This window comes from Candoia aspera, chromosome 12 (assembly GCF_035149785.1).
Source record: "Candoia aspera isolate rCanAsp1 chromosome 12, rCanAsp1.hap2, whole genome shotgun sequence".
NCBI lineage: Eukaryota > Metazoa > Chordata > Lepidosauria > Squamata > Boidae > Candoia > Candoia aspera.
Window position 1 is genome coordinate 20332977 of NC_086164.1, and position 13587 is coordinate 20346563.

Genomic DNA, 13587 nt, shown 5'->3' on the forward strand with positions numbered 1-13587 from the left:
CTGAGGGCAGGCCAGGAGAGAGGGACAGGCTGCACCAGCTGAGCCACACTCATTTGAATTTGGAGTGCCTGGAGCAGTGTTTCTCAGCCCTGGCAACTTTAAGATGTCTGGACTTCAACTCCCAGAATTCCTCAGCCAGTTGGAGTTAAGCTACGGAGGGAAATAACCTACAGGATTCCTGCCTTTTCATGGATAAATATTTTATGGAGTACCAAGAGGGAGTCACGCAAACCCTTCTCCATTTATCTTCTAGTCTCCCTGGATAATCAGGAAGCCATGGTCACGTATCAGCCTCATATCATCACCTCTGAAGAAATAAAGAAGCAAATAGAAGCGGCAGGGTTCACCGCGTCCATAAAGAAAATGTCTAAACCGCTCCAACTTGGTGCTATCGATGTAGAGCGGCTCAAGAACACCCAGGCCAAATGCTCGGAAAGGGCGCCACAGGAAAGTTTGGAAGGCAAGCGGAACGTAAAGACCACCACCTTCCGGGTTGATGGCATGCACTGTAATTCATGTGTCTTCAACATTCAGAGCAGCATATTGGCTCTTCCTTCGGTGACCAGCATCACAGTGTCTTTGCAGGAAAAGTCGGCCGTCGTCCTGTACAACCCCAGCCTCATCAGCCTCGGTGCCCTCAGGAGAGCGATAGAAGCTGTCTCTCCAGGGACTTTCAAGGTCTGCCTTTTGGATGCCCACGAAAACGCCGAGCATCCGAGCAGCTCCCAATCTCCGCTGAAGCCTTCCTTTCCGAGAGCCATTCAGGGCATCGTGCCTCACCCCCTGATGCTCGTGACCGTGATCCATATTGAAGGAATGACTTGCAATTCATGCGTGCAGTCAATTGAGGGACTCATTTCACAAAAACCTGGCGTGAAGTCAGTGTGCGTTTCACTGCCGGACCATAACGGGACTATAGAGTATGACCCCACGCTGACCTCTCCAGGTGACTTAAAAAACTCCATTGAAGACATGGGCTTTGATGCATCCATAGCTGGTAAGTTGCTCTTTTGGTTTTGTGTAGACTTGAAAAGACATGTGCAGTCATTTCTTGAGGAGAAAGATTTCTGGGGGGGTGGGATTGTGTGGGATAAGATGGCGATCTCCTTAACGGGGCCAGTTCAAGGGGGTTGCACGCATGCAGATGAGTTGGGGCCTTCAGAGCAGAGCAACAGGGTAGTGGCAAGGGGCTCTGGGTAGATATGTGTGTCTCTGGGGGTTGGTGGGGACACATTTGGAATTTGGGGAGTATCTTGAGAAGAGTCAGTGTGAGGTTGCAGAAAAGCTAGTGGATTAGTACTAGAGAGTCCCCAATTCAACTCCTGCTGTGCCATGGGACCTCCCTGGCTGGCTTTGGTCTAGTCGCACTCGCTCAGCCCAGCCTGCCTAACTGGGTTGGTGTCGTGGGAGATCATTGTGGCGGGGCTGTGGGTGATGCCTTGAGCTCCTGGAGGAAAGACAGGCTGGAAAAGCATTTTCTGATGATGATTTTCTGCTCCCAGTACCCCCGAGCCCAGAGCCCGTGGTTCTAATAACTGAGCCTTCCCAGGAGAGGCTGGCCAGAGCTCAGGAAAGCAAACTTTCCAAAACAGAAGATCATTCCAACCTGTTGCCAGCTCCTAACAGGCCGGGTCTGAAGGCACCATCAAAATGCTACATCCAGATCACTGGCATGACTTGTGCTTCCTGTGTGGCAAACATTGAGAGGAATCTGAAGAGAGAAGACGGTAAGAAGCACTTCCATAAAGTTGACTAACATTTGCTGTCCCAGGTGCAGTGACTTATTACTGATTGTGGGCAGACCTCAGGTGAAGACAGAAGTGTGGCTATTCTGATTGTGCTCCTGGCCAGGGATGAAGGCAAAGGCCCAAGTGGCGCAAGGAGAGGAAGTATCGCTGATGTCTCTAGGCAGATCCTAACATTTGGCCCTTGGGTGGTGGCTCTTGTCTGATTCACTTGGGTCATATGCCTCCCGTTTTTCCCCTGAAGGTTGTCATTGATTCATGATGCTCTAAAGAGAGTTCAGAATTTTCACTGCACCAGGGCTTATTCCATATTGGTGAAGAATTAAAGGAATCCCCTCTAAGAACAGCCCCACAAATCAGGGTTTTGGGGAGCAGCAGCACCACACCTCTGGACCTGGGCTGTGTCCCCCCTCCCTTCCTTGTCTGTCTTCCTGTTCCTACAGACGAGAACCGAGCAGCCCTTGTATCTGGGATCTTGGGTTGCCTTTATTACATCCAGTTTTAGTCCTGGCTGTGTGTTGGTGACAGAAGAGAAAAAATTGAATCCATGATATTTAAGGTCTGCTAAAAGCCACCAGCTTTTTTTCCTCTAGTAACCAGATGGACATGTCCATGTTGGTGTCTTCTCAGCAAAACAGTAATGATTTGGGCAAATTCTGTTTTTTTGTTTTGTTTTGTTTTGTTTTGTTTGTTTGTTTTGAAATTTCCTGGAGTCTCCCATCCTGGCACTAACCCAGCTAGCTTTCTCCAGTTCATCCAGGGTTGGTCAGGAAATGCTGTCCTGCTGTCACCCTTGATGCAAAAGTAAAGAAAAAAAATCCTAGGAAACAGCATTGACCATCAGTTTCCATATTGCTGCCGAGAAAACTACATGGATGTGAGAATTTCCTTTCCTCAAAGACTCGTAGCTTTGAAATAGGTGGACACCTTGAGTAGGTCTCTCAGAATAAAGGGCTGGAAGAAGATTCAAGCGTGGATGGCTGGTGTTGCAATTTCCCATGATTTTTAGGGCTGTTCAAGTGTGCAGTGTTGCGTTGCTGGCATGCAGGGTCTAGTCCCATGCATTTGTGTGGGGTCAGGCTGCATTGTCGACATTCTCATTGCAGTGTATGAGACACAATGATTAGTGATTAGTGATTAGTGATCTGAATGTAGCTGTAACCATGGGGGAATACATTTGAAAAGACCAAACAACATATTGTGTTCATTTCTGTAAAAATCAAAGGAAGCCTGAGAAATTGTATAGTAGTGTGGTATGTTATGCAATATTAATATTTATTTCATCTTTGTATGGACAAAGAGAAGTTCAAGAGAACTTACCCATTTTAAATTCTAAGAATTGTTCTGTTCTTCTTAGAGACAAATAATTTCATTTAAAAAGAATCCCTTAGCTTTTCTCCTTGTTGCAGATAGTGAAATTTGGGAGATGTCCTAACAAAATAAGTTTGGGCTAACGAAAATAGCCGTGGGTGATATGCTTACCCAGGTCAATCAAGCGTACAGCATCCTGATCATTTTTTCCGTAAGTGTTACTAAGGGTGACTCCCTGTTTTTAGGAATATGCTCTGTACTCGTTGCCCTGATGGCTGGGAAGGCGGAAGTGAGATATGACCCTTCCATCGTCCAGCCTCCAACGGTAGCAGAAATGATTAGAGAACTGGGGTTCGGTGCTACGGTGCTGGAGAATTACAATGAAGGAGATGGCATCTTGGAGCTTGTGGTAAGCAGATTATTTCAGTGACTATCTGTACAAAGTTGGTTATGCATCTAGCAATTTTTTCTATACCAGTATGAAAAGGATGGAAGCACCTGAGTAGCTGCAGTACAGGTAGTCCTCACTTAACAACTACAATTGGGACCAGAATTTCAGTTGCTAAGTGAAGTGGTCACTAAGCGAATCTGACCCAATTTTACAACCTTTTTTGTGGCAGTCTTTAAGTGAATCACCATTGGCATTAAACAAACCACATGGTCATTAAACGAATCACGTGGTTCCCCATTGATTTTGCTTGCCAGAAGCTGGCTGGGAAGGTTGAAAATGGGGATCATGTGATCATAGGGCGCTGCATCGGTCATAAATGCGAACTGGTCGCCAAATGCCCAAGTCATGATCACATGACCACAGGGACGCTGCTACGGTCGTAAGTGTGAGGACCGGTTGTAAATCAGGTTTTTTTCAGCACTGTGTAAGTCTGAACCATCACTAAACGAATGGTGGTTAAGCGAGGATAGTATCGTCTGGCTTCTTAAAAGCTTGGAAGTCATGCCATTTGTCATGTCAAAGTAAGAGCACGTGGAAGTGACAGAACCAGCCCTGCAACTCCATCTTCACTCCTTGCTCCTAGGGGAACTTTGATTGTCTATACATGTTTAATTGGAAATGTCCCCTCAGGATTGTAGTTAAAAATCCTTTCACGTTGCTGTAAAGTAATATAATCCATTTTTGCATGTGTACCAAGAAGGTTGGGCATGTTTCTGTTGCTGTTTCCAAGTTTCCAGTTGTCAGGTTGGAAGCCCTGCACCCCACTTGGATTCGGAGCTTCCTCCCTGCCGTGCCGGTTGCCGGCGGCGCAGCAATGGGGGGACAGTGGAAGGTGCTGAAGGGAAGCGGCTGGCACTCCTCGGCTGGCCGTCGTGTGATGAGCGAAGATGGACTGCTCAAGGGCGGAACGTTTGTGCCATCTGGAGAAGGAGGAGGGAAAGGACGAAGGGGGGCAGATGGGGGAGGCCCCGTGGAATTTTACGCTGCTGGGGTGCTGTGGGGGTGGGATTGCTTTAAACTGCTGTGGGGCGCGCGGAAAGCCAGTCGTGACTTCGCCTCTGAGCTAGAAGCTGATTCCCTTTGAATAAACTGTAGTTAAGTTGGATTTAGGGGAATACAGAACTGGGTTCATCACACCAGTCCCAGGGGGAGATTTTTTTCCCTTTCCCCAAACAGAAGTGTGCCTTTGTACATACTCATCTATTTGCTTCTTTCTCGGTGCCCACATCAGTTTTTTTTTCTTGTTGGTCGGGAGGGCAAAGTATGCACTTCCCAGTGTAGGGTTCTGTGCTCGCTAGGAAGAACAGCTGCTAACTGACGGAATGGGTAGATGCTGAAATGCAGAGCACACGGCCGACTTCGCCAAGCCCACCTGAAGTTCTACTCCTCAGTGGACGGCAGCATTTAAATTCTTAATCACATCTATTTATCTGTCTCTGCCCAATTTCCATTCTGCAGGAGTAGAAGAAGTGATTTACCAGTTTGAGTAGCAGAACAATTACAGAATCGTAACAAAAACAGTGATAAACTAGCATAAATCTTGGAGTCTTTTTCCAGGGACCTCTACCAGCCTTTTATCATAGCACTCTCAGCTTCATTGTTTATCATGCAGGCAAAATCATTCCGTAAACAATATTCTGCAAACAAAAACTTTTTTCCTGCAGGTGAGAGGGATGACTTGTGCCTCATGTGTCCATAAAATAGAATCCACCCTTATGAAGACGAAAGGGGTCCTGTACAGCTCGGTAGCTCTCGCAACCAACAAAGCGCACATCAAGTACGATCCGGAGATAGTGGGCCCTCGAGATATTATACAGATTATAGAGGTAGGTGTTCTTGTCAGTACAGTTTCGTGGTTTGTAAACTTGCTATATTTTATTTTATTTTATTTTATTTTATTTTATTTTATTTTATTTTATTTTATTTTATTTTATTTTATTTTATTTTATTATTTACTAGATTTATTTTATAAATAAAAGCCATTGTAACTAGGTAGAGAAGATGATGGATGTGGAGATGGTTTGCAGTTGGAACTTTCTGGTCCTGTGTGGATAGTAAAAAATGCTAGGATTAAGACAATGAAAAGGGTCTCACAGTTTGTTTATTTAGGCTGTAAGCCAGCCTGTCTCAACTTTTTAAACCTGGAGGAACCTTGAAATATTTTCCAGACCTCAGGGAACCCCTGCACATTCAGGCTCAAATAGAGGCCAGAAGTTACACAATTATTCTGTTCGTTTCATGGGTAGGCCTCTCTATATGCATTCACAGTGTTCTTAAGCTGAAAATAAAGAATGAAACTTACCTCTTTAATGGGAAGTTGCCTGAATTTGAAATAGTTTTTTAAATAAATCGTGATCTCCCAGGGAACCCCCAGTGACCTCTCTCGGAACCCGAGGGTGCCACGGAACCCTGGTGGAGAAACCCTGCTGTAAGCAGTTGCAAGTGTTCTAGTATTGTTAATATTGTATCCTATATTCTAAAGCAACTTGTTTTTAGACAGTGGTTGTTGTTACTCAAATAATATGCTGTGATGTCTAAGCATATAAAACAACTTTCGTAAAGAATCAGTTTCCCTTTGCCAATAGGATAGATCTTGCTGATTTTAAAGTTAGATCTGTGTGGAAACCTGTGTACTCACATTATGTCTCTTTCTAGAATCTAGGGTTCAAGGCTGCATTAGTGAAGAAAGATCGATCTGCTAGCCACTTAGATCACAAGCAGGAAATAAGACAGTAAGTCCCTTTTTGTGTGTATCTATAGCCTCGCACGTGTTTCCTGGAGCACAAGGCAGGAATTTTTCCCACAACCACATACTGTCTTTTGAAGTTTTACCTAACCTCTTAGATTATGATGGTTTATTCAATATTATCTTGTCTGCTTATTGTTTAGGTGGAAACGGTCTTTCCTTGTAAGCCTCATTTTCTGCATCCCTGTAATGGGGCTCATGATTTACATGATGGTGATGGACAGTCACATGTCGGCCCCGCACAAGGCTTCTAACCTGACTCAGGAAGAAATGGACGCCCACCATCCACCGATGTTTCTGGAGCAGCAGATCCTTCCTGGGTTGTCCATTATGAATTTGCTCTCCTTTTTATTGTGTGTTCCTGTACAGGCAAGTAGAAAGATATGCCAGTCTCTCAGGCAGTGGTACATAAAGGTCTTGCCCAAATTCCTTTTAGGTGGGTTAAGGATTAATGCACTTAATCTTCTTGAAACACTGACTAGTCTCTTTGGGAGAGTAAGATTAAGAGAGCCTGTAGGGCTTAAGGCAGAACACGTGATTGTGTTGTTTATCACTAGAAAGTACAGTGGGCCAGAAGGCTCTGTCCATTAATGTTAACATTTGATAGTGAGCACCATATTCTCTCTGTTCCCACAAAAAAACTAACCTAAACTTCCTTTGTTTGTGTTAAAACATCAAGAAGATAGTTTTCCTTTCTTAGGGAGGAAAGTCAGGAATAATGTTTGCATCTGGACATTTGGAGCATCTCTGTCAAAGTTTTTTTCTGTCTCAGTATCATTTTTCCTTAACGTACAGTGGGGGGACTTTGCTTCCAGGTGAAAAACTTCCAGCACTACTTAACAAAAAGCACTGCACAGCTATTCTGTTTTTTTTTTTCTTCCTAAACAGAACATTTTTGCAAGGGGTGGGGAGGGGTAAAGAAAAGGATGAAAGAAGCAGAGAGAAAATGGAAAATAATGTTTAAATAATGTGGGCCCCTGTTTAAATTCTGCTCTGTCCGAGGCCACCTGTGAGCCTGCTGTCGGTCTGTCGAGTCTGGGGCCGACGGTCTTGGGAGAAGATGGACAGGTACCTCTCCGTCCAATGCCCATACGCCGGATTAGCTAACAGAGAAGTGTCTGTGCATTTTCTCCCGAGTTTTGCCAACGAAAGGGCACTTTGTTACCTGTTTTCTGTGTTCAGGTGCGAATGTCATCCTGATGTTTGCTCTTCTTACAGTTCTTTGGAGGTTGGTACTTCTACATTCAAGCCTACAAAGCACTGAAGCATAAGACGGCCAATATGGATGTGCTGATCATTCTGGCAACCACCATTGCGTTTGTCTACTCCTTTGCGGTTCTTCTGGTTGCGATGGCTGAGCAGGCCACGGCCAATCCTGTGACTTTCTTTGACACACCGCCAATGCTCTTTGTGTTCATTGCGCTGGGGCGATGGTTGGAGCACGTGGCCAAGGTCGGGGGAAACAGCTGTTCCTCTAGTCCAGTGGGTGGGTGGAGGGAGACAACGAAAACACTTCCAATTACCTGCCTCTCAGCAGTGCCATGTTCGGTGTTTATGTTTAACTCCTATTTGGGTGTTATTAATAAACATGTGTTCCCTAAAACAGTAAAGGGTGGAGCTACAAATGCTGACTGCCTCCCTCTCCTGCAGCCTTGCTCTTCGCCTGGAAGAAGGTCTGGGAGGGAGCTCGATGGCATGTGTGCGCATTTCAAGTTACTCCTGATTGTGCTTCATCAAGCAGGAAGTCAAGGGAGGGGAGGGGCCAGGCCATCCCACAGGGCTCCATCTTCTAGTGACTTTAGCCCTCAACTTTGCATCACGCTGGAGATTAGTGAAAGTCTAACAATGCTTGGCATTACTAACTCTTAATAAGCAAAAGTATTTCAAACAGATGTCACTCTTCTGAAAACAAATGCTAAGTCAAAGGGAAGATCATGCTTTGCTCGGAACTTACTTAGATTTGCTCTTTTCTTGCTAGGTTATGAGGAGTCTTGGTTAAAGATGGCTTGTGTAACATGTGACTTTGTTGCTTGCAATGAATTTCTGTGGTGTTTTGAATGTAAAATGCTTAACTTAATCTTTTTAGGGTAAAACGTCAGAGGCCCTTGCGAAGCTAATTTCACTACAAGCAACAGAAGCGACTATTGTTACTTTAGGCCCAGATAATATCCTCCTGAGGTACTACCATTTCCGTGGTCTTTTTAACAAAACATTTATATGCTACAATGCTTTGCCCCCTGTAATTTCCTTGCAGTCTTTAGTTCTGTATTGCACCTCCAAAGGCAAATTTCTGCCTTGGCAGATTAGTGAAAATGACGCATGTTTGTACATGAGAGAAGAGTAGCAGCCTGACATGAATTTGCATGCACTTGCACACTCCCCAGAACTTAATTTCAGCTGGGGATTCCTGCACGTCAGTCTAGCCTCCTGCAGAGGAGGAAGCTTTTGAACAGGGATTTGGAAGAAAAGGCATTCCGGTGTGCAGGAATTGACAACCTGAAATGCTGCACAGCTTCCATCACTGGGTCATGAATCTTCTGGCTTCTTTGCAGTGAAGAGCAAGTCGATGTCGAACTAGTTCAGCGGGGGGACATTGTGAAAGTGGCCCCCGGCGGCAAGTTTCCCGTGGATGGCCGAGTTATTGAAGGACACTCTCTGGTGGATGAGTCACTCATCACAGGCAAGCTGGAGCGGGTCTTCGTGGGCACTGGACTCCGGGGTGGGGGAGAGGGAAATTTTCCAAGAGTGCCCTCCATTTTCTTTTATCTCTGACTTATGTAGGTGAGGCAATGCCTGTGACCAAAAAACCTGGCAGTTCAGTCATAGCAGGTTCTATTAATCAGAATGGATCCCTGTTGATCTCTGCGACCCATGTTGGGTCTGACACCACTCTCTGCCAGATCGTAAAGCTTGTGGAAGAAGCACAGACCTCAAAGGTATTTAGAATGACACATTTAGCTTTCTATCTCATTCGTTGGCCATGACTCGAAACAGCAAGTTCGTGGTTTAAAAGTCAGCTGCAGTGTATGGTTACGCGATATGCCAAACTGGTGTATGCAGTGGAAATTAATTAAAATTTTCTTTGGCCCTGCCAGTTATTGCACCAAAGTGTGCATTAAATACTTTTTTCACTAAAAAATCATGAACAAGAGCTTAGTTATGAACATGTATATTATTTATTGCAAATGTGCAGGCGAAAATCCAAACCAGCTCAACCTTGAAAAAGACTGCTGGAATTAATGTTGCTTCTTTTTATCTCCTTCCTGTGCTTTAGGCGCCAATTCAGCAGTTTGCTGACAAACTGAGTGGCTATTTTGTTCCTTTCATTGTTGGTGTTTCTGTGATTACACTTTTCGCTTGGATTGTGATTGGATTTGTCAATTTTCAAATTGTGGAAACCTATTTTCCCGTAAGTCTCTACTTGTTTTTTTTATTTTTTGTGGAGAAATGACCTGCAAGTTCTAATTAACCAAAGGGTTTCCTTTCTTGAATATTGTTCATATTCCCTTTATTACGTATGGTAGATCAATTTGAATTTCAATAGCAAAAATTAGGAAATATGAGAGATACAGTTCAGATGTATTGCTTAATATATTGGTGTTTTTACAAAAAATTTTTTGCCAACATCACTTACCTTTACATTTTTGCTGATTTTTACCCAATATTTAAATGTGATTTATGATTATCTTCTAAATGCTAATAAATTGGCTAATAAACACCCTTGAGGGTGTGTGTGGGAGATACCATACTTAAAAAGAGTCATGCATTTTAGTAAAGAAGAAAAAGATCGGTGCTTGCACAAAGGAACTGTTATTTTATAGGGTCATAGAGTGGGAAAGAACCATTTTGACCATCAGTTCCCTGCTTAATGAAGAATAAATTGGGTACAGAGGCAGTGCACCTTCAGACTTCCTGTAACATTTTTTAATGGTGGATCACAACATTTTATTTAATTGTATTCATGGTGGATAATAATATGCTTATTATTCTACCCTACTTTATGCAGCTTTTGGAAGGTACAGCAACAGGTGGAAATATATTCCAAAGTTCCAGGGCAGCCCCTTGAAAGTTTTCCTTTGCTGGCACTTGGTGTCTGAATCTAGCCTGATAGTTTAATGGCTCTTGGTATGATCAGGTTTGCCTAGGCCACATTAGTCTCTGTAGGTCTTCGCTGGACCCCTGAAATTGTAGGGTAGGATAGCAGAATCTTGAAAGCCAGTCAGAGTTTGTCTCTGCCCCATCTTCTACCAAACCAAATCAAGACAGAGTTATTTTGAGTTTGTTTCTCACACTTTTCCTGAGTTGCCGTTACTCCTCCCTCAATGTTCCATTGCCTTCTTCCCCCTCCCCAAGGCCAGATCTACATTCTCTCTCTCTCTCTCACACACACACATGCACGCATCTATAAAATCAAGGCTAGGTTTGCACATCACACAAATCCGTGGTCAGTTGAATAAATCACAGTTGTCTGGGTTTGGGCAAAATGCTGAACATATACCATAGTTTATAGTAGACGAGTTACACTACAAAGAAACCACCATTAGGACAGCAGAAGATGTGACCTAGTCAAACTATGAGCTCCAGCACTTTCTTTAAAATCAGTGCCCCTTCAGTCCTGTCTCGCTTTCTCTCACGCGCTCGCTCTCTCTGTCAACAGGGCTACAGTAAGAGCATTTCCGAAGCAGAGGTCGTGATCCGCTTCGCTTTCCAAGCCTCCATTACCGTGCTGTGCATCGCCTGCCCTTGTTCCCTGGGATTAGCGACTCCAACTGCCGTGATGGTGGGAACCGGAGTAGGAGCACAAAACGGCATCTTGATCAAAGGTGGAGAACCTTTGGAGATGGCACACAAGGTGAGAAAATGGAATGTCCATTTATTTATTCGTTTGTTTGTTTGTTTTGTAAATAACTCAAGGCGGCAAACATACCTAATGCTCCTTCCTCCTCCTCTTTTCCCCACAACAGCAACCCTGTGAGGTGGGTTGGGCTGAGAGAGAGGGACTGGCCCAGGGTCACCCAGCTGGCTCTCATGCCTAAGGCCGGACTAGAACGCTCAGCCTCCTGGTTTCTAGCCCATCGCCTTAACCACTAGACCAAAGTGGCTCTTTTTGGTTGAGTGACAAAGGGAAAAAGATCTTTTAGACGTACAGTACATCTTATCTTTATCCAAGAAGTTTATGACGTATCCTGCTATCCTCCCCACAAAGTATTCGCTCTTGTCTATGCCTCTAAAGCAGTGTGGACGTATGTGTGTTTTGCAGGTTAAAGTTGTGGTGTTTGATAAAACGGGGACCATCACCCATGGAACCCCAGTGGTGATGCAGATGAAGATGCTCTTGGAGAGTAACCGGGTACCACGAAAGAAAGTCTTGGCGCTGGTGGGGACAGCGGAGAGCCACAGTGAGCACCCTTTAGGAGCAGCAATCACCAAATACTGCAAACAGGTAGCAGAGCAGATCTTTTATGTTGTCAGAAACTGTCTTCACCAGCACGTTGGAGCACAGTTCCCATCATCCCTTGCTGGCCTAGCAGCTCTGTGCTCCTGAAGCGATGGATGCTGAAGCTGCTAACATAGTCAGAGGGGCCCTTCGTCATTATACAGAAACACTGCCAGTGTCCTGCCCAGGAGAGTTGCCAGTCCGAACTCTCAGTGGGTCTACTGCTGTCTTCTGCCATGGGCAGATGAACTCGGATCCTACTCAGATGCGTGAAGACTGGGGGACCTTGAGTCACTCTCCCATTTTCTCGTTCTTAGCCTAGTGTACTCCTCAGGAATGATAGGAGCATAGCAGGAAGTAAAGTGAGAGTTAAGTGTGCTACCTTAGCTCCTTAGAAAAAGGGATGGGTTCAGATATAAGTAAACCACAGGCTGAGCGTTCAGTCACAGAGATCAAGATCTGTGCGTTGCAAAATAATCCAGGTGCTTCTGTGCGTATAATTCGGAATTGCCTGCAGATGTACAGTATGTCCTTCCTGGAGGTCTTCATCCCTTGCGTAATCTCCAGATTTGGGAAGCTTGGTCATTGCTTCAAGCGCTGCTATATTTTATTCCCACATCTTGTATTGGAATCTGGATTTGGAACAGTTGTTTGGGATGATTGTCCTGCTTTGCCCAGGTGAGTTTGCTGTGGACTCCTTGGTGCTGTTGTTTTCAGTGCACTGAAGACGTTGCCCAGTCTGGCAGGGAAACGTCTGCAAGAAAACAGCCAGGCTCAGAGAGCACCAAGGAGTCCACAGCTCAACCCGGAGCTACAGAGATTCGCTTTGATGAGTTTGCTGTGTCCCAAGCGCTGTGTGGTCCTTTCTTTTCTCTAGGAACTGGAGGCAGATACCCTTGGAACGTGCACTGATTTCCAAGTGGTGCCTGGCTGTGGTATTAGCTGTAAAGTTACCAACATTGAAGCCCTGCTCTGTAGCAGGAGTGAAAATGTGGAAGAGACAAATGCCAGGAATGCTGCTCTGGTGAACATGGATGAGAAGGCTGAGGCCCTCATGCAGCCATCCTTGATCCTTGATGAGCAGCTGCCAGGTGAGTTCTTGTGAAATGGAAGCTTGTGTTGCTGGCGAGGATTTGGCCTCTGGAGAGATGGGGCGGGGCCCAGAACCAATTTATGTTGTGTTTTCTGGATGGTCGTGTTATCCTGCCTTGTAAGACAGTTGTGTGGCAATGCTTCCTTGTTCATTCTGTGTTAATTCACAGCCAAACATGCCCATGTGAGTAAAAGGTCGCCTTGTTGCCCCAGCAGGAAGGCTACTCCTAGGCAGGGATTTACATCGCTACAGAGAGATTCTGCTTTTCAGTGGGCACAAGTGTGCCCACTGAATAAGCCACTTTCTGTAACTGGAGTAACAAAAGGATGTAAATGACGCCCGGGGTCCTCTTTTGGTGGTGTTGATGGTCCATTTTGAAGGCCCGGAAAGCCAAGGGCAGCTGGGCAGGATTATCTTGGAGCTCCGCCTAGACCTGAATGGCCCATTTTGGATGTTCTGAGCATGGACTCCCCTGTCTCCGCACATTTGCTTTGGGCTTCAAGGAAGCAATCATTTTCCAAGTTCAGATGTACAATAAAATTGCTCATATGTAGAACTGAAAATAGATGTGTTCAGCCCCCTCTCCTCAGAGGGGAGAAACGCACAACCCCTGTGCCCACTGGGGCTCTTTTTTCAAATTTTAAATTACGGTCCAGGGTGTGATCCAGGCTATTGTTCTCTTTACCACCTTTTTGAGGCCGGTTTGTTCTGTGAACCACCTGCCCACCGAGACAAACGCTATTGACCTTGCACGATAACCAAGCCATTCAACAGCTACAGAGGTTTTCATTTCATTGTGCAGAT

The 13587-nt window shown here is 45.1% G+C and overlaps 1 protein-coding gene across 1 annotated transcript in view; it reads left to right on the top strand.

The window, feature by feature from the left end:
• The window catches only part of ATP7A (ATPase copper transporting alpha), a 30884-nt gene that overhangs the window by 4920 nt on the left and 12377 nt on the right, over nucleotides 1–13587 (top strand). The window contains exons 3-16 of the mRNA XM_063313684.1: nucleotides 254–997; nucleotides 1503–1727; nucleotides 3302–3465; nucleotides 5172–5333; nucleotides 6163–6239; nucleotides 6397–6622; nucleotides 7472–7705; nucleotides 8340–8431; nucleotides 8806–8933; nucleotides 9035–9189; nucleotides 9528–9662; nucleotides 10911–11105; nucleotides 11514–11696; nucleotides 12568–12781. Of these exons, the coding sequence (XP_063169754.1) occupies nucleotides 254–997; nucleotides 1503–1727; nucleotides 3302–3465; nucleotides 5172–5333; nucleotides 6163–6239; nucleotides 6397–6622; nucleotides 7472–7705; nucleotides 8340–8431; nucleotides 8806–8933; nucleotides 9035–9189; nucleotides 9528–9662; nucleotides 10911–11105; nucleotides 11514–11696; nucleotides 12568–12781 (2934 nt within the window). The remainder of the gene's footprint in view (nucleotides 1–253; nucleotides 998–1502; nucleotides 1728–3301; nucleotides 3466–5171; nucleotides 5334–6162; nucleotides 6240–6396; nucleotides 6623–7471; nucleotides 7706–8339; nucleotides 8432–8805; nucleotides 8934–9034; nucleotides 9190–9527; nucleotides 9663–10910; nucleotides 11106–11513; nucleotides 11697–12567; nucleotides 12782–13587) is intronic.